General features: G+C 33.4%; 1 protein-coding gene across 5 annotated transcripts; it reads right to left on the reverse strand.

The window, feature by feature from the left end:
• On the reverse strand, positions 15,487–19,453 carry LOC109360981 (auxin response factor 18-like). Of its 5 annotated transcripts, XM_019606238.1 has the most exons (6): positions 19,299–19,453; positions 18,982–19,041; positions 18,568–18,679; positions 17,265–18,484; positions 15,883–16,784; positions 15,487–15,797 (listed from the first exon to the last, which is right to left on the reverse strand). In XM_019606238.1, exons 4-6 carry the CDS (start codon positions 18,396–18,398, stop codon positions 15,728–15,730), a joined length of 2,106 nt encoding a protein of 701 aa, XP_019461783.1. In that variant the 5' UTR covers positions 18,399–18,484; positions 18,568–18,679; positions 18,982–19,041; positions 19,299–19,453; the 3' UTR covers positions 15,487–15,727. The 5 variants fall into 5 exon arrangements, with proteins under 5 accessions (XP_019461783.1, XP_019461785.1, XP_019461780.1 ...); XM_019606240.1 differs by lacking the exon at positions 18,982–19,041; XM_019606235.1 differs by having other exon boundaries at positions 17,265–18,431; positions 18,982–19,453.

Genomic DNA, 20,405 nt, shown 5'->3' on the forward strand with positions numbered 1-20,405 from the left:
AAGTTAGAAATCTTTGCATGCTTTTAAACATCCAAAGTGCTATTGATTCTGTAAATCTGATGTTATTTAATCGATTAAGTCCTTATTTTAATTGATTACCTGGTGCATTTTTTAAAACCTGTTTTTTTAACTCGGTTGAATCGATTAAGTCTAGCAGTTAATCGATTAATGGAAGTAGATAAATAGAAACAGAAGCGTTTCTGGGCATTTGTCAAAACCTCCCTCATCCCCTTTTTCTCTCAAATCTCGAAGGAACAAGTTCAATCTCAATCCTAAGCTTTAACCTAGCCAAAATCTGAATACTCCAACCCCATTCCATTCCATAAACCTTCTTTTCCATCATTGATTTCCAAGAAATCCCTTTACCCCAATTCCAAACCCTAAGATAGGTTTTTCGTGAATCCCTCCTTAAACCTCCAAATCAACTCGGTCTTTTAGCTACAAATGGAAATAGGTCGTACAAAAAGAATTAAAACAACCGCTCAACATCCACCACATGCTCCAAAAGCTTTATCTTCGAATAATTATATGAGGCAGGACCGTGGTGACCCATATTACTCTCTAATTTTGCAAGAGACTCGGTTGTCCAAGTTTCAGGGAAGAAAGCCTACATACATAAGGTATGCCAACTTAACTTGGTTGGTGGAACAAAACTTCGATTTTTCGCAGGGAATGCAAGCACAAGGAGCTGTCTCCTTTTTGGAATTGAAAGGTAGCGTTTACCCTGCTCTAGTTAAGGAATATTATGCTAATTTTAGATACAAGGATGGGAAGTACTGGTCTATGATATCTGGAAAACTATTTGAGCTGAGTGATGACATATTAATGAATGTGGGTGGATTATCGACTAATGGTGCTAGTCGAGGAGATTGTGACTGGGTTAAAATCTCTTTTGATGCTCCTAAAGTGTATAAGTAATTTTTAGGAGACCTCAACTATATGTTCAAGGAAAATTGACAAAAACTGAGTCATTATCCGTAGAGAATAGGCTCCTTCAATATCTGATTGCATACATGTTGATTCAAATGAACACAAATCATGCACAACCTACTGTGAATGATTTGAGGTTCATTTATGCGGTCAAGGAAAATGTGATGATTAATTGGCCTAAAGAGATCCTGAAGTCATGTATAGTATCTCTACATTGTAATCGAAGTTGCTTCCCTATAGTATTTTCATCTCGTGCATCATTGACTATCTGAATATTGATGTCCCTGATACTATTGTTGTGGAGTGTTCTGATAAAGATCACTTGATTGGTGAAAGTTTGATCCATAAGATGGGCATCTAAAAGTATGGAAACACTTGGCAATACCAGGAGGATTTCAACAGTATGGACCTCGACCCATCTGGTGAGGATGATCAAGTTGAAACACATGAGCAGAACGCTACAACTCAGGGGGAGTCTTCTGAAAATGAAACACAAGAACGAGCCTTTGGACCATTTCTCTTGGATGTTATGAAACAGCGACTTAACAACATGATGGATCTACATTTTCAGTCATTTAAGGACACATACCATACTGATTTATAGAACTTTGAAGAGTGTCAGATTGCCTACATAGATAATCATTATCAAACCTTCAGGAACTTCGTTCATACCACTAATGATTCACAAAGCAAGAGGTTATGTGCTGAGTTCAACAAGTTGAGCACCCTCATCAAGGGTGGTGGTGGCACGATCATTCCTGACGATAAAGACCCTCAATCTAATCCCTAGTTAGAAGACCTTAGATCCATAGGATTCCTTAGATTTATCCTTCCTATTTTATGGATTATTTTGATCCTTGTTTTCCTCTTGAGAACATCATTTTCTATTTCGCTTTTGCATATGGATTGTAATAGCTAACTACTTATCTTCTACTAAGCTTGTGTTGGTATTATGCTTAATTGTACCTTGTTGTTTACAATTAGAAGTAATGTGTTACTGTTTTCAAATTGTCTATTTCATGCTTAATGGATAATTATGTCATAAAATAATATGGATTTATGTTTAATGGATCTTGATCATGTTTGGTGTATGTACCCCTGTTTGATTGATTAAGTCTGATGTTTACTGTTCAATTATATCACTGCTTAATCATTTCATGCCTAATTCGACTTCACATAGCCTTTCATGCCATTAAATCAATTATGTCACTGTTTACTGTCAATTTAATCGATTATGTACTGTTTTTAATCGATTAAATCCTATAAAATTGAGCATTTGTGCAATTTTCTTATAGCTGGTTGATTAATTAAACGCCTAAAATTAATTGATTAATTACAGTCTGTCTTAACCATATAATTCTTCTGACTTTTGACTAGAATTGAATATTCGTATCTTTTTTTATAATGTCAAAAGAGGGAGAAAGGTTGCTTGTTGTGTTTGATGTATTTGCAGGTTGTTAAATAGCTTCCATAGTAATCATGGCTTACCTAAGGGGGAGAGCAAGCGCTTCAACTTTGAATTCACAACCTCTACGTAACGCTATGCAAATGTACAACATCGCCAAGCTATTTCATCAAATTTGATGTGGCATTTGTCATCATCAAAAAGGGAGAGATTGAAAGTGCAAAGTGTCAAGGATTGCACTAGCAATGTTTTGTCGATGTTTTGATGAAGACTAGGAGTTAGTAAAAGCTTGAAGATGACTCAATAATCAACATGCCTAGAACTCAAGGGTCATATCTAGACTAGGTTATATCAATAGAGTTATATGTCTAAGTAGTCTGGGATGTGTGCCTTAGTTAGTGAGTTTAGGTTAGGTAAACCTAGATGCAAGTATCACAAGCCATAAATGTTGACATGTCATATTCATGAGGCATATCATCTAGTTTATTATGTGTTCATGCATTAATCATACATGTTATATGCGCATATTAGGCATGACATAATTGCTAAATCATGTATAGGTGTCAAGCATAACATATAAGTATAAAACATGTATAGGAGTCAAGCATAACATATAAGTAGTTTACCATTTAATCATGTATTGAAATATGTTGGTTAATCAATTAACTCCGAGTCTTAATCGATTAATGTGTTAGTTGGTGTTTTCTGTTTTAACTATTTTAACTGCGTAACTGAAAAAATGGTTTGTGGAGCCAAATCCGTTTTGTATAAATTCTGTTAAATTGCATAAACGTGAAGCATTGCATATCATTGTTAGAAAATATTAGAGAGCATATTTTTTCGTGATTTACTGCATCATATAGGCAGAAGAGAGATGCATGTGTGAGAAAGAGAGATTAACATGCTTAGTTGATATTGTTCATGATGTATTGCATGTAGTTTTAATGTGCTAAATCTCATTCATACTTTCTTACATGTTCGTGCATTCTGTTTAGAGATTTTCGAGAAAGATTCTGCATTATCTGTATTCCATATTAACTCGCATACATTCATGATGGCTTGTGTTACTTGAATGTGGGTTAATCATTAATTTTCATTATTGTAAATTGAGCATATTAGTGCTTAGTAAAACTCTATTTTTGTATACTGTTTTGTACATTAGGTTTTGTCTCTTGCTGTCTTACCACCATTGAGATTTAGTGAATCTTTGCCAAGGCTTGGGGATCTTGAATTTAGAGCGAGAATCTTGACTGGAGCGGGATCGCGAGAAATATTTTCTTGGGCGATAGGGATAGTCAAACCAAGGTTAGAGGTTCTTGAAATTCAGGAAAGAAGCGTCTAGAGTCTTGTAATTGAATTGGTGTATGTAACAATCCAATGCTTTGAATATAGTGAAGAGAAATCTCCCAAGATCAGAAGGGGAGGCCTGGATATAGTTTGCTAGTGGACCCACAAACAAACCAGGATACAAATCCTATTGTGCCAGTTGTTCTCTCTCAATCTCTTTCATAATTCAAGTTGTTTTAATTCGTGTATTAAGCTGATATTTTGCATACTGCTACTGTGCCATATCTTTGTTAATTGTGCATAAAAATATATGTTGTCTCTCTGCTTGTTTATTGGTAACTTGCTGGGCAAGAAGCCAATCTGCCAATTCTGTCTCTGATACGTTTTAATCGATTAAGCTCATTGGTTAATCGATTACCTAGGTTGTTCTCCAGAACCAGGTTTTGTGTGCGAAAAACAGTAATTGATAACCGCTACACATATTCAACCCCCCCCCCCCCTTCTAGATGTGTTTAGACCACTAATATCTAACAATTTTAAATGTTCAGCAAATGGAACACCAACATGCTTTACCTTATCCATGTTGAATCTCTTGAGAACTTTTCAAATATACTTCTCTTATGACAATCATTACAATTTCTTCGAACAATCTCTTATTATCCATATTCCAAGGATATGTTTTGCAGGACCAAGTATTTCCTGGCAAAATACTTGCTTAAAGCATTCTCCAAACCACTATTCTTGGTTTTTGCATGTCCAATGATTAAGATATTATCGACATATAATAGTAGGATGATAGAGTTTCCATCTTCAAACCTATTGATGAATACTCAATAATCACCAGTTGTCTTCTTCAAAGTGTGCATTTTCATGAAGGATTCGAACTTCCTGCACCATTCTCAGGGTACTTGCTTCAAACCATACAAACTCTTCTTCATAAAGTGTTCTTTGCCTGGTTCTTCATAACCTTCTACATACCCGTAGATATATTCTTTGATCTCTCCATGTAGGAAAACAATTTTAACATCAAGCTATTCAACTTCTAAGTCTAGGCTAGCTACTAGACCCAATGCTACTCTTATGGAGGAATACATCTAAATCAACACCTTTCTTTTGATTTCATCCTTTCACGGAAATTTGAGCTTTGTAACTTGGCCTCATGCTTCCTTCTTCAATTTGAAGCCTATACACCCAATTTTCAAAGCTTTTCTATATTTGGCCAACTTCACCAGATCATAAGTTTGGTTCTCTTGTAAAGAGATCATCTCATCTTGCATGACTTTAATCCCTTCTTCTTTCTCTACGGTATGTATAACTTTGGAGAAGTTTTTAGGTTCACCATTTTCTATCAATATGATATAATCTTCCTCATAATACTTTGAAGAATGTATAATTCATCTTCTGGAGTGTTTTAGTTCAACATACATTTGATGATCTACTTGCTCATGTTTTTGATGCATTTGTGTACCTGTTACCATTTCATTATGATATGGCTCTTCATTAATCTGGTCAAGTTCTGTATGATGTGTGTGAGCAGGATCTGCCTCTAAGTATAATTGTTCTAGATCTATCTAATGAACATGATCTCACTGTTGAGGAATCTCTCCCCTGAATCAATATGAAGTTTGGACTTGTAATATTTTTTCCTCAAAACATCTTTCATCATATGTTCCTCGAAGAACACACCATCTTTGTTTCTCACAACTTTCTTTTTTATCGAATCTCCTAGTCCATACCCAAATTCATCAACTAGGGATCCAAGGTATATGCACTCCATGGTCTTCCCTTTTTTATTTCTTTATCTCATCTTTTAGAATGTGAATGAACACTCTACACTCTCAAGTGGTTGAAAGATGCTTTCTTCTTGTACCATACTTCTTTCAAAATATCTTTGTTGAGGGGCCTTGAAGGTGTCAGGTTTATGAGATCTACTCTAGTCTTTAATACTTCACCACAAAAAGTCTTGTGGAGATTGACATCCTACAACTTTCATTTCATCTTCTCTTCAATTATGCAGTTTATCATCTCAGCTACTCCATTCAGCTGAGGAGTCTTTGGTGTAGTCTTCTCTACTATGATGTCATAAGCCTTGTAATACGTATCAAATGGACTACGAAACTCTCCACAATTCTATGCTCTCAGGCACTTCAACTTATTCCTAGTCCCACGCTCCACTAGTGCATGAAACTCTTTGAATGCTTATAGTACTTGATCTTTGTTTTATAACAGGTACACCCACACTCTTCTTGAGTAATCATCTATATATGTGACAAGTAATAGGCTCCTCCAAGGGAGCTTTGAGATGGTATACAAACATATGAATGTAAAAGTTCAAGTACCTCATTTCTTCTTGAGGTATTATTTGATCTTTGAAAACTAATTTTATGTTACCATAAGACAATCAGTACATGATTCCAAAATTTGACTGTTTATACTTGGAAGGTGGTCTTTGGCGAGCATCTGAAGTACTTTATCATGCATGTGTCTAATCCTCTATGTCAAATATCTTTGAAGTCAGTAGCAACATTTGCTTCTACAAATTAAATTATTTCCTGTATAATGTATAAAGATTTTTCCTTTGAGCCTTTAGTAATGACTAAGTTTCCTTTTGCTAGTTTACATTTTCCAGCACCAGTGACATAAAACCATCATCATTCAACTTACCCATTGAGATAAGATTGAGACGCATATCTAGAACATGTCTCACCTCCTTGAGTATAAGCCTGCCTTCTGTACCTGTTAGTAATAAGTTATCACCATTACCTATATTCTTGCTTGTAATATGGTTTCCTATATTCACAGTACAATAATCAACTTTCTCTTAATTTGAGAAGAAAACTTCATGTGGACTTACATGGAAAGATATACCAAAATCAATGATCCAAGAACAATCACCATATGCAACATTTGGAGACTTCTTCACCCATATAGAGACTTCATCAACCTTCAAACAAAATGACTCTATCCAACTACATTGAAGCCTTCTAGTTGTGTCATGTAAATTTTCTCTTGTAGTTTAACATGGAGAAAGGCAGTCATCACATCCATCTATTCTAAGTGCATATCTCGGTTGGCTACCAAGGCAAGCACTACCCTAATAGAAGTATACGATATCACCATTGGGGAGAAAATCTCATTCTAGTTTATCATCTTCTATTGCAAATACCTTTTTGGTACAAGATGAGTTTTGAACATTCCCATTCTTTTTTGATATTGATGGTTGTTTCTTGTACACCCACTTACACCCAACTTCATGCTCTTTTGGGGCAATGGGACAAGCTCACAAGTTTGGTTCTTCTGTAAGGACTTCATCTCCTCTATTATAGTACCCATCCATTGTTCTTTATCGTGGATGTGTATAGTCTCTTGAAAGCAACATGGATCTCTTCAACTAATTTGGAGAGTAATTGAACTCATATTCTCAAAGACATATCTTTGTGGAGGTTTGATATGACGTATATCTATGCCTCTGGTAAGTAGATACTCTTGCACACCTGAACTCTCAAAGTGAGAATCATCATGTTCTTGACTTGAACTATTGCATGGTTCCTTGCCTGTCTTCACTCGAACTGTTTCATTGTTCACTAGAATCATATTTGATCCCAAAGTCTCCTCATTTGGCATGAGAAACTCTGTCAACACTGATTGTTTAAGAATGAAATATTCATCAAACACTACATCTCTGTTCAACATTATTTTTCTTGAAAATAGATCCCGAAACTTGAACTTCTTTGCCCCTTTGGTATATCCTATGAATATACACCTGTTTGACTATCCCAAAAATAGTGTTGGAATTTAGATGTGTGATTGACTTAATATTCATTTGAGTAATATGAGTAAACAATCAAGAAAATAAAACAAGTATTATTCCATACAATATTGGGTTTCAAAATAAATAAAAACTAATATTTTAGTCGATTTAGCCACTTATGTTATAAAACTCAAAATCTAGTAACCTTACACACAAGATCAAGTATTATGACTCATATACACACCTCTATTTCTAGCAACCTATGCATATGAGTTGAGTCTAGTGCAGACCTCAATTGTGCTTGTCGCCAATATCTTGATATATGCTAACACTTTACCAAAATAGATCTATGTCTAGCAACTATAATGATAAAATTAAACAATATGAACCATCAAGCATGTTTCTATGTCTAGTAACACAAACCATCTAGTCTGAGAGTTATTTGTTGTTAACATAAATCTAATGTCTAGAAATCATATAAACATATGCACTCATTGTGACAATTAAGCATGATAACTATGTCTAGTGTTATGCAAAAAGAACGAATCACATGCATTGGACTATTGAACCGAAATTTCTTCACTAAATTTGTTTCCTAAAACACAGTAAGCAATTGGTCAATCACATAGTGAGCATTAAGCATGGTAATGGTAATTCATAAAAAACAAATTCATTTCATTCATAATCGAATTCCAAATTACAAAGATGAATAGTAAAACAATCCTAGCAAGAAAGTGACCTAGCTAAATTACATCATATTTCCAACTTCATAATCTAAGCACTAGGAAGATTAGAAACCATCCTAAGAGGTGACTCAAACTCGGTTCTCAACTCCCTAGCTAGTGAATATGATATTCCATATAGCATCTTTGGCTCCAACATTTAGCGTTGAGAGCACCTTCTTTCTTGTGTGACCTTTTCGCCTGGAAATCCCCGCGCATAGTGCGTCTTCCACGTTAGCTTGTGTTGAGCTCAGCTACTGCACAGGTCAACATACTTGTGACTTTTGCATGCGTTGTGGCAATTGACTCATTTTTGCCCTTTATCAGTCCTGAAATATCTTGTAAACTTGAGTCATATGATTAGTACAATTTATCTTCAAAACTCCAATTATAATTACATAAAGTAAGTATTTAGAATTAAAAGGTATTAAATTATCCTTATAAACCAAGGTAATTTTCACACCTAACAATGATCTCATCAAGTTTGATTTAGTCTTTTCTGTACCTCAATGTTATAACCAAGTGTTCGTACGAATTTGGGAAAGAACACTATAAGATTATTGATTTTTCCTCATCAACCTTCACATCAAGTTTTTTCAAGTCATTGATTACATGATTAAAAATGTTGAGATGTTGTTGCAAATCGTATTCTCTTGCATATTTAGGGCATAGAGTCTTTATTTCAAATAAAGTTCTTTGTTAGAGAATTGGACATGAATTTTCTCTAATGTCTCTAATACCCCTGTTGGTGAAGTCAAATTCATAACATGATACATCACCTCATCTGATAGATATAGTCTTATGGTTCTTACGACCTTCTCTTTTAACTTTTCGCAATTCAGTTGATTTATATCATCTAGTTTATTATCACACAACGTCTTTGATAGACCTTGTTGAGCCAACACATCATTAACATTTCTTTGTCACAATTCGAAATTACTAGTTCCATCGAACTTCCCCATATGTAACTTGGCACCTAGGTTAAGAGTCATCTGATACCAATTATTATAAGCGAGCAATTAAATAGTAAAAGTGAATAAAGAAAAGAAAGAATAACACATATAATTTGGTAACGAGGTTTGAGTAATTTATGCTTACGTTCTTGTGAGCGTTGAAGGCTTCTACTACGTATTATAAAATAGAGATTTGTATTTGTGAATATCGATGTTCTTCTCACTAGGTTTATAGAACACATAATATATAGCTCTTCATCATAATCCATTAACATTAGTTCAAGTCTCTAACTTGTATTGTTGTTTTATGGAGAAAAAGTCTGGTCCACTAGAATATGACTCATTGTTGAACAATATTATTCTGTGACATATGTTACTTTTCTTATGATGTGAATTTGTAAATGAATGTATCAATTTTACATATATAATATGGACATTTTCTTATAATACGGGAAAATAGCATTACATGATTACATCCCTTAATGATATACAACTCTTAATGTTAAGATATCATTTTTCATAATGGAGTTAGAAAATACATGCAAATGATCATTCAATGCGAATGATGTATTTGTTCCATGTTACCATGGCCCCTTTCCCGTAACTTGGATCTATCAAAACAATTAAACAACAATAGGTTCCACCCATCTCGTTTTACTAATGTCTTCTCTTTTTTTCTTCTTCCATTTCGAAATTGACGTTTCCTTGACGAAATCGTAAAGCCATGTTCTGGTTTTAATCAGGCAAAGACACCACATTATGTTTCATTTATTTATGTCATCTTGTTTAATGTTCTAGATAGAAACCATGCCATATTTGGTGGAAAGTGGGTCCTGAAAACAAAGTAATCGAAACTGAAAACAATAATGCTTCGGAAATGGTTCTTGTCGCCTCACCCCTACACCCTTCGCTCTTTCTTTGTGAAAGAACTTTCCTGGAAACAAAATAATTTATAGGTCATAACTAGGTACAGAGATCACTGATTCTAAACAGTGTCTTATTCTCTCTCTCATATCAATCAGAATTCTATTTATTTCTTTAAATATTTTACTCATATAATAATATGTGATTAGCCTGAGACAAAGAATGAAACAACGTTGGAAACAAATAATCTTTGTCCCATAACTAGTGTATGAGGCTTGGTTAGCATTACTTTCCATTACATACGTTTTTTACCGATAAACTTTTTGTTAAGATGGAGAGGTAAGAAATTGTACAACAGCTATCATCTTAATTAGATGCTCACACTTTATGCATCACAGCTCCATCAATTAAGTTATTTTTTTGGACATCCCTTTACATAAATTAGGTTTTCAATTTTTTAATCATTACCTTCAAGAAGTGGTTAATATTTCCCTTAATTCATAGATTTACTCAATATGTTACTTGTAATATAGTAAATAATACTTATATTTTTATTATTTAATTAATCAAGTATAGAGAATTAAATGTTTTTAAATTTAATATTAACTCTTTTTCTACTTTTAATTTGTAGTGTAGTAGCAAAACCATGAATTTATTTATGTAAATTGTTTTTCTCCCCTTTAATAGCAGAGTGGTTTAAACCCAAAAACTACATTATTTTAACACTAGATTTGGGAACTCGACAAGTGCCCCTTTTATGTTGTTGACCATTTAGTCAATTTCTTGGTTCCAGAGCCGAAAAGAAATTAAATTCTGGTATTTTAGTTTTACAAATAAATGGAATATATTAGGCTGAACTAAAGAAAATTATACTTTTTTATGAATCGTGATCTTTTCTTTAAAACAACGTATGATACATGCTCCTAGCTAGTTGAATACTTGAATACTTGTGAATACATAAATTGGGATCGAAATCTTCATAATTAAGCCATGAGTTTTATAAGGGAGATATGGACCATATAGATTTGATGTCATGTTCTTTCATTAAGGAAATTAATTTCCCTAATTATATATAAGTGCTCAAACTTTATTAACAACTATCATATCCGGTATTGAAGAAGGATATACTTATTTGTCCTTTCAATTTCAATAATAAAAATGTTATTTCATTATAAATAAAATGTTTTAAATATTATTTGTCTTTCTAGTATTGGAGGATCCTTACTATACTTATGTCGAACATGCAGATGTATCAATTGAACTAGCTCATAGGTGTAAGCATATAACTAAACTAACAAAGAGATGCCGTTAATAATACGGTTTCAAGTCACATGATCCAACTCAGGATCCGATCATGTATAGGGATCCTTGTGTTTCGGGTTCTGTCTTCTCAGTGGGTCAGAGTTGTACATGAATTATAGTAAATGCTTACAACATGGAAACTAGTTGCATGGTTCGATGGGATTTTTATGGCAAAAACATTTGGCACTTATCAAAATACCTTGTGCCATGTGATCATGAATAAATACGATGTAAACTAGGTTGGACATGTTTCAACACATCCCACTTGTATTTATAAATGTTCCTAGTTAAAGTCCAAATATAATTAATAAAATGCAGAATAGTACTGGATCTTTTTCTAAAATATAACATTATAAATTAAAATAAAGGCCTATAAGTAATTTCTCGATTCCTTCTCTATACATAATAAAACCTCATGTGCAACCAGAAGTCTAATACTTGATGAGCTAAGAGCAGTGAAAATGAGGTACAAATTTCAGGTTGTCTTTATGTTAAATTAAAGGATCAGGTTAAAAGAATACAATTATATAACCAAATTTGTATAATTTATAATTATAACGATAAAGGCAGCTATCATAGTCCGGTGAGATGATAATATTCTCTCTCATAGGTCATGACATCACCACCACACTTTATAATGGTTACAAATATACTATATATATATATATATATATATATATATATATATATATATATATATATATATATATATATATATATATATCACCTGTACTAATTTTATGATTTATTTAATTTAAATACAGATAGTCCATTTAATATTAGCACATCTACAATGATATACTATAAAGTATAGTATGATTCACCTAACGCTTAAATACAATTACTAGATAATTTTATTCATTAAGCGTTACGTGATGAGTTCAACCTTAATTATTTTTGTATATAAAATATATATTTGATTTTTATTCCTCAAAATCAATTAATCTAGAGTAGGTTGTCAAGAAACATCCTTTACATTCATGGGAAAAAGTTTTGTATTGTTTCTCTACTCAAATTATAAATACACATTAGTTTTTTCGACAAAAAACTATTGAATTAAGTATAAATAACTTGAAATTCTCTCTCTAACAAACACTACAGGGTAAAGAAACTCAATACTTTCATGAAGAAATATAATTTATATTCAAGGGGAGGACGACTCATCAAAGGGTGGAAACCGATAGGTAAGAAGTGAGAATAGATAGTTGATCAGTCAGAAAACTTTGTTATTCTCTTCTACCAATGAGTTATAAGTTACTTTTTTTTTTGTACTACCAAAAATATTTTTAACCTCATGAGTAAGGAATTAATTTTTTCAATGATTATAATTGTCTCTTCAAATAAGTATTGCTCTCATGAATTAATCATTGACCTTTTTGGTTCTCCTGAAAATCTGGTGAGAGTCTTACGAACTAGACCAACGCCTTATTTCTCTATAACTTGTTACTTTGGGAAGTAACTAAGGAAGCTATTCAATGAAATAATATTTTAAATTAAATATCATGAACAAACTATGAAATTCTATGAAACAATATTATATCAGTTAAATATCTTTTATTGTTTTAGTCTTTTAATTTTTTATCAAAAATATTATTGTTTTATAATTTTAAGATTTTGTCAAAAAGTTTCCATATTCAATTAATACATCTATCATTTTTTTTATCAATTTCATTTTTTTGCTTTCTTTAGAAATAAATGAGTTTTTAAGTCAAAAGGCAACATTCCTTAATGGTTTAATAATCATTGTACTTAACCTTAAACAAAAAATATTTAATGGAGGAAGTCAATTAAATATTTTGAGTAATATAATATGCTATAGATATTGTAATTACAAAATTACAGCACATTATAATTAAATTCCTTTAAGTATTAACAAGAAGTTGGTTCTATGGTGGAAAATGCCACCACATTCCCAAATGTTGTATAAGGTCCAAGGCAAATACTCAATCTTTAAAATTAAAATTTATAAGGGTGGAAAGTCATGCAGTCCAAAAAGATGAATTAATTTTAGTTCTTGATAGAAAAACCTAATAATTTATATACAACTTAAAGTTTTGAGGAAGAATGAAGAAAAATATGAAGGCGTCACAACTATTAAAATATATTTCATAATTACCAATACTTTCCATCTTCTCTATCATTCTCCAAAACATAATTCACATATAGAATAAATATTCCCTGAAATACACCGGGTCTTCACTCATATGCACGATAATGTTGGGCTCTCACCTGTAAAAGAGATTATTACAAAAGTATCCTTATTAACATGTTTTTTTCTTTTACTACTTGATTATTAATTAACAGCAGTAACAGGTTGGTTTTAACATAGTCAAAGCTGAAAAAACCGGTAAGGACAGAGGCAACAACAAGAAAACAGCTCGGTCGCCAACACGCCGCAACACATGCGTAAACCCACGGTCACTGACGTCACCCACACGTGAACTATTATTACCTTTTCCCTTTGCCTTTACTTCACCATGGCCCCACATTCTCACGTGCGGCTGCTTATTATAATTTTTTATTTCTATATAATAACATACGTTCTTGTTTTTTGTGTAGTCAATTAGGAATGTGTCTCTCACAATGCTTTATAGTTCTACTTTTCTTGTTAGTAATAATGACCAATGTTATATTATTTTATTAATATATAATATATGTTATTTATAAACTAATTATTAATAAAAAGTATTATCTTATAATATTTTTTATTTTTATTTTTTTGTGGGTAGAAAATTTAGTAGGAGGATCTATAACATATTTTTTCTAAAAAAAAAGTTTACTGACAAATATTTTATGGGTGTCACACTCCGAATCATACCCATAATTGACTTTGTGTTTGACAACTCTGTTTTTGCAATCCCAATAACCCTATAACCTATTACTATATATTTATAACATCAATTAGTAAATACTATTAATTATCCACCCACACTTTGCGGCATCAGCATGGGACCTGTGTTTGGTTGAATTTTCCTGTTTTGAATTTTAGGTGAGGAAATTTCATGTTTCGAACCTAAAATTGAACCATGTACATGTTAGTGATTGTTTCCTAGTATTTTATTTGCCATGTCTTCCATGTGTCACCTTATTACTTGATATGAATTATGGCTCATGATCTATGTGAATCTGTTGCCGTATGAAACATCTGACACTAAAAAATTGCTGATTAAGTCAACTCAACTTATGTTTCTACCCGTGATTAGACTTTCAGCAACTTAACTTTGGTAATTTGCATAGTTATTAAAAATCAGATAATTTAAATTTTAATCTTAATAAATTATAGTCAAAACGTACATAATTTAAACTATTAGATGGAACAATGCACAAGGCTGTTAGTTAGTAGGATCTATATAGGATAAATATATTATAAGTACAAATGAAACGAACTTGTGATCCTATAATCACTAAGCAACCAAAATTTAAGTTGCATTCACAAACGTAATGCGTCTCTGGAATGGAAATTTGTTCACACGTTTCTACCTCACTGCTAATGTGACTCACTAAAAATTAACCTTGGCTTGAAAGTGCTAGTCCAAACAAATAATGCTTCAACCAAGCACTAATTTCCTACCAACCAAAATAGTGGAAAGACCCCATTGATTATTATTATTATGGACACAAGTTAACTTTATTAGAGGTAATGCTACATACATTTTTAGGATGGGGATCATCTGTTCCAACTTAGTGTTCTCAATCCTATCCTGCACCATTTATATTTAAATATATAGATTTAATATTTTATTTTTATAAAATAGAATTAAAATAAAGTATTATTTTTATTTGTTGACAAAGAGTGATTAGGCTGGAACACAAGAACTCAAGGGACAGCAGATCCAGTTCCACATTTTCAGCCTTATGATTGCATTTAATGTGAATAAATTATATGAATAAGCCAGAAACAAGAAGACAATGGTACAATCTCTGAAAAGGTAAATACAAATGACTAGCAATTTCCCTTGTTTCAATAAGTATTTAGCTTGAATACAATTGCTTTATTCACTAGAAAAAGCTTTGCCAAAGATTTCACAAGCCTTTCATACAATCCAATTATAGTAAGAGTCTAACATCTAAGTGTTATTAGTATATCATTTACCATTTATTTATATTACTTTTATCGTAGAGTCAATGATTATTATTAAATATTAATATTCGATGAAGCAGTGATAATGAATAAAACTCTTACAATATCAGTGTATATATTTTTTTATTTCTCAATCATTTTCATCCGACAAATTTTTGAAGAGAATGCCATTAGGCTAGATTAAGATCAAATAAGAAAAGGGACAACACAAATTATGATTATAATTCACTACAATAAAATACCAAAATCCAAAGATTCCCTTCAAGATAGAAGAGAGAATTTATGTAGAGACTTTTATATTAAAAAATTAGATCAGATTGCCTTAGCTTCTTCCATTGGTTCATGAAGGAGTAAGGAGTCAAAATGGGAAAAGAGAATTTGATGAACCAGCTTGTACAATTTAGAAGGGAAAAAATGGATTATTTTCTTCCACTACACTCCTACATTGTCACTGCTGGAATCCATTAATATAGTCAACCTCCTAGCTGTTTTTGTGAAGTCACTGCAACAACAAAGAGAATAAGCATGTTATACTCTAAGCATAGACTAAATTTGGAATTTGAGAGGGTAGTGATTGTGATTCCGACCTGAATGGTTCATCGCCAATGTGTTTGACTGCCCCGGTTATATCACGGTAGAGCACATGACTAAGCATCTCGAACTTTTCAATGGCAAACATGTCTGTCAGCTTTCTGTAAAGTTCATCGTAAGACCGTAGCAATGAGAGGTCCATGGTCCGACCTACATCTTCCGATTCCATAAAAACTTTACAGTGACCAATCTCCAAATTGGCCTCAGTTTCTTGGTAGTTATCCTTATACCAGGGGAACCTTTCACAAAAGGAGCATTCCGGTAGGCCGTGGTGATGACGAGTTGATCCATTACCATCAGAAAATTTGGTCAATTTATCAGCATTTCCATCTGGGGATACTGTGTCCCCCGAGCTGCTCATAGAGATCTGCTGTTCGGTGAGAATTTTTTGGCCAAACAGTACAAGCTGGGGTGGTGTCTTTAAACCATCAGGTTTCTTTGTAGATTGAGTAGAATTTGCCATAGATAATAAACAAGAGACATCCTCACTCATGCTGGGCTTTTGAAATAACATGTTAGTCGTGATTCGTGTTGGTGTAGCAGCATGATCAGGAGGTGGGAAACCGGAAGGAATTAGACCTGACTGCAGTCTATTGAGGTGGAGGCTCGGTAAGGATAAACCATAAAGAGCATGCCTGGCTCCCTGCATGCCAGCAGGAGAACTTTCGGGTGGATAACTGAATAAGTTCTTGTTGTTGGGAACTAGAAGGTTATTCGGGAATGTTGGCATTGGAATCTGGCCATCAAGGGGGAAATCTGAGTGTTGGGGAAATCTCAATTTCTTCCGCGGAGGTGAGAAAGGAGAAAGATGGATAGCAGGCATGTTAGATACCAATTCAACTAGCCATGGGCTCACCCTTCTCACATTTTGAAGTAAATCTGGTTCATCCCACATAACCTACAAATATAACTTCAGAAAATTATTAAGAGTTGATCAAGGAGAGTCACATATACCGGTCTTACTTGTGTTAAACATGCAAAGTGCAATTAGTTATAAAAGAGAAATATTCGTCAACGAATGTACAAAGAACATCACAAAATTCATTAAGAATCAAATTTTCCATAACTAAATCTTATTAGCAACTGTATGGCTAATTGTTTATACTATTATTGAGCAGAGATGTGCATACATTTTGATTTTTGATGGCATAAACTAGCAACTTTACATGTCTCTTAAAGTGTATGTAGTGCATGATACCATGTCATTTCCACCAAATTCTCTTAATATCTGAGCACAATGATGATAAGGCATTTAAGGCTAAAATAGATTAATGAATTAGCAAGAATACAGGGAATGCAAAGTTTTAAGCAAAATTCACCACATTTCAGTACTGTGTAATGTTCTGTTGCATCGAAAGTTTAATAAATGCAATGTTACCTGGAGAAGCCTCCAAGGTGAAGTAGGCCAGCCAAGGGGATCGGCAACCTGGACTGAAGATATGGTTCCCATAAACCAACTTATCCGTGATGAGTCCTCAGTTTCAAAGGGCATCTTGAACCTCATTCCAGAACACCACCTATTATGCAATGCTGCTTCTATTAAAGAGGCCTTCACACAATACTCCGGAGTACTAGCCCGAGGGTAGTAAACAACCTCAAAAGGTTGCTTATTTGCAGCAAGAGTAACAGCTTCAATAACTGCTTCTGGTCTCACTTTTCCCTTCCCCATCATACTCGAATTCGGCGGGTTCAAATTCAACCCGTTGCTGTTGTTACCATTTCTCAGAAGACTATTGACATCATCCCCTCTCAAATATGCTGCAAGTCCACCATAAGGCACAGAAGAATTCCCACCTGCAGGGTTCCACCCTGATGATGCCTCAGGTCCACCAATAAGGCCCTTCTTCGCTCTCCGAATTCCAACACATAGGTCCCCATTTTCTGCTCTTAAAAACACAATTGAGTCCCCGGCAACAAGCTTCTTGTGATTGACAAAAGTACTCCACCCAGTAGTCAATAGATGCCGCCTCGGCGTGCCCCTATAAATATGCCTGAATTTCCATGTTTCACCGTGAACATCTTTGGCGAGGATGTTTTGAACCGGAGGTTCAGCCGAATAGTCTAGACGAGGGAAAATCGTCTCGGCACAATATCTAGGAACGGAAAACCCTCCACCATTGTTGGCATCGGATTGAGTTAAGGTCTTTGCAAATGAAGCAGGCTTATCTTGACTCTCAGACCCATTGATGTCTCCAGCACTGTCACGGGCATAATCCGCATCATTCCGATTTACAGGAATGAGCCTAAGTTTGGCATATACCTCATCAGTTTCAGGATCAGCCATGTATTTGATAGCTTCAACCCTGCAAAGTACCAAAGGTTGAACCTTGGGACAAGTCATGAAATTCACTGGACCACATGCATGTTCAGCATGACCCTGAGGGAAGTAATAGACCATGCTGTTCACCTGTGGCATCTGCACCATTCCACCTGCACAGGCATGCCATAGCTGAGGATCCAAACACTTCTCCATCTCTTTTGTCTGTTCCTTTGATTCCATAAATGCAATCATCTCAGAGAGCTTTTACTACCAATTTTACTGAAACTGGATACAAATTTACCAAATTGAGCACAGTATTAATGACCAAAAATGATGGGCTGCATAGAAACAAAGCATTAATTTTGATCTTCCTTAACTTAAAATATCAATAAAAAATGCATTTTTCTTTTCAGTTTCTTACCTGAAATAACATATATGATCACAGCAAAACTGAAAACAGAAGAAAAATTATGTGCCACTTGTCCACAAAGAAATCACAGAAACCTCACAAAGTGGATGCGAATTATTTCCATCTGAAATTAAAAAGAAAAAAACAATCTCAGTTGCCCACAGTTTCTTACAGAGTCCCAATTTTTATGACAGACCAATTCAGATTCAAGAAGATTCCTTTTGTTCTATGCTGTCAATTAACAGTATAGAAGGGCTATGTTTTTCACTTTTCCTTAAAATTTTATGGAAAAATTTCAACTTTAGCACCATCTTTTTTTTTTCTTTGCTTGTTTGGTTTCCCTGGCTCAAACATAGAATTTGAAGACATAGTTGGAGAGACAATGATAAGGTTGGAATTGAAACATTGCAACAAGAAAAAACAAACCTTGTTAAAAAAACACAGTTCAAGATCCAGGCCAACACAGTCTCAGTCGCTGTCTTGTCTCTGGTTAAAAGAGAAGAAGAGGATAAAATAAAATAAAATAAAACATAGAATCTGTAACTGGATACACAAGACTCTCTCCAACAACAACTCAATCTCCAAAATTCTAGCACAAAACTCTCACCTAACAAAGACCCGCGAAAAATAAGATAAAACAGAAACAGAATTTGCAAAAACTGAATCTTGGGTATTCAAAGATTCATAAAAAATAGATAGATGATGATAAAAAGCTAAGGGCAAAGGCACGGGTAGGAACACACCAACACTCTTATTACAGAGAAAGCAGGGAGGTTTTTTGTTGTTCTAAGAAACTAGGATGATGCAATGCAAATGCAAGAGTCCAAAGATACAAAGAGAGGATGACACAGCACAAGAAACTAACAGAAAAAATAAAGTGACTTTTTTTCTTTATTTAAGAGCAAATATAAAAGTTAGTGTTGGATACCAAAGCTACATTATTCTAGTGATATAAGTTTTTATTATATTCCAGAAAGATTTAAAAGATAAAAGACTTGATTATTGGAAATGAAACTTATTAGACAGATTAGCTATATTATTGAAAGGGATTAATTACTTAGTGATCGGATAAACTAATATTTATAAAAGGGTGGTGGTGGACTTAGTAATAACAGTGTAGGACTGTTTGCTTGTTTTTTTTTTGGTATTTTTAATTAATTAATTTTAATTCAATCGTTTTCTTGCCACCTTTCATATCTTTTATTTATTTAATGTTTTCGTTGGATAATAAAAAGGGAAAATGTTTCTAACCTGATCCTTATATAAAAGTTTCTTCACACCTTTTTCGTCGGATCTGAAAAGGTAAAGATGTATCTTGAGAACCCAACAAAACAATAAAGATATGTACACGAGGTAATGAGGTTTCTATTATCTCGTTATTTTCTGGCATGATATTAAAAATAAGCAATGAATAATGTGAATATTTTAATAACTTATTGTAATAAATAATTTTCCAGAATTTTGTTTTTGTATAAGATGAAATAACCCATTAAAAACAACGAGGTGTTTTCGCAAATACTAAAAACAGTACTAAAAATGTTTCCTATCTTGACTCATATCGTTTCATTATTACAATACATATAACAACTAATTTAACACCTCTATATTATGCAGTAGTTTTACTTCAAGTATAAGATTTTTTTGTTGAGATAAAATTTAGGTGAGTTACGTTATTTGTTAATGTTGTGGAAATGATTTAATTCTATAGGTCTAAGTCTTTTCCCTAGTAAACGGTAATATTACGAGTTTGAACTTAAAAATGAATTTGAGTAGAGGACTATATATGTATATATTTATGTATTATGTAAACTTAATGGAAGAATAATATCGACAAACTCAAATATTTATTC

This window comes from Lupinus angustifolius, chromosome LG11, assembly GCF_001865875.1.
Source record: "Lupinus angustifolius cultivar Tanjil chromosome LG11, LupAngTanjil_v1.0, whole genome shotgun sequence".
Lineage (NCBI taxonomy): Eukaryota > Viridiplantae > Streptophyta > Magnoliopsida > Fabales > Fabaceae > Lupinus > Lupinus angustifolius.

Coding starts and splice junctions, on each gene's coding strand:
- LOC109360981 (XM_019606240.1), bottom strand. CDS start 18,398: ATGATTGCATTTATGGAATCAAAGGAACAGACAAAAGAGATGGAGAAG. Junction 16,785..17,264: donor CACCTTGGAGGCTTCTCCAG/GTAACATTGCAT, acceptor TTATATTTGTAG/GTTATGTGGGATGAACCAGA. Junction 15,798..15,882: donor ATTGGCGATGAACCATTCAG/GTCGGAATCACA, acceptor TTGTTGTTGCAG/TGACTTCACAAAAACAGCTA.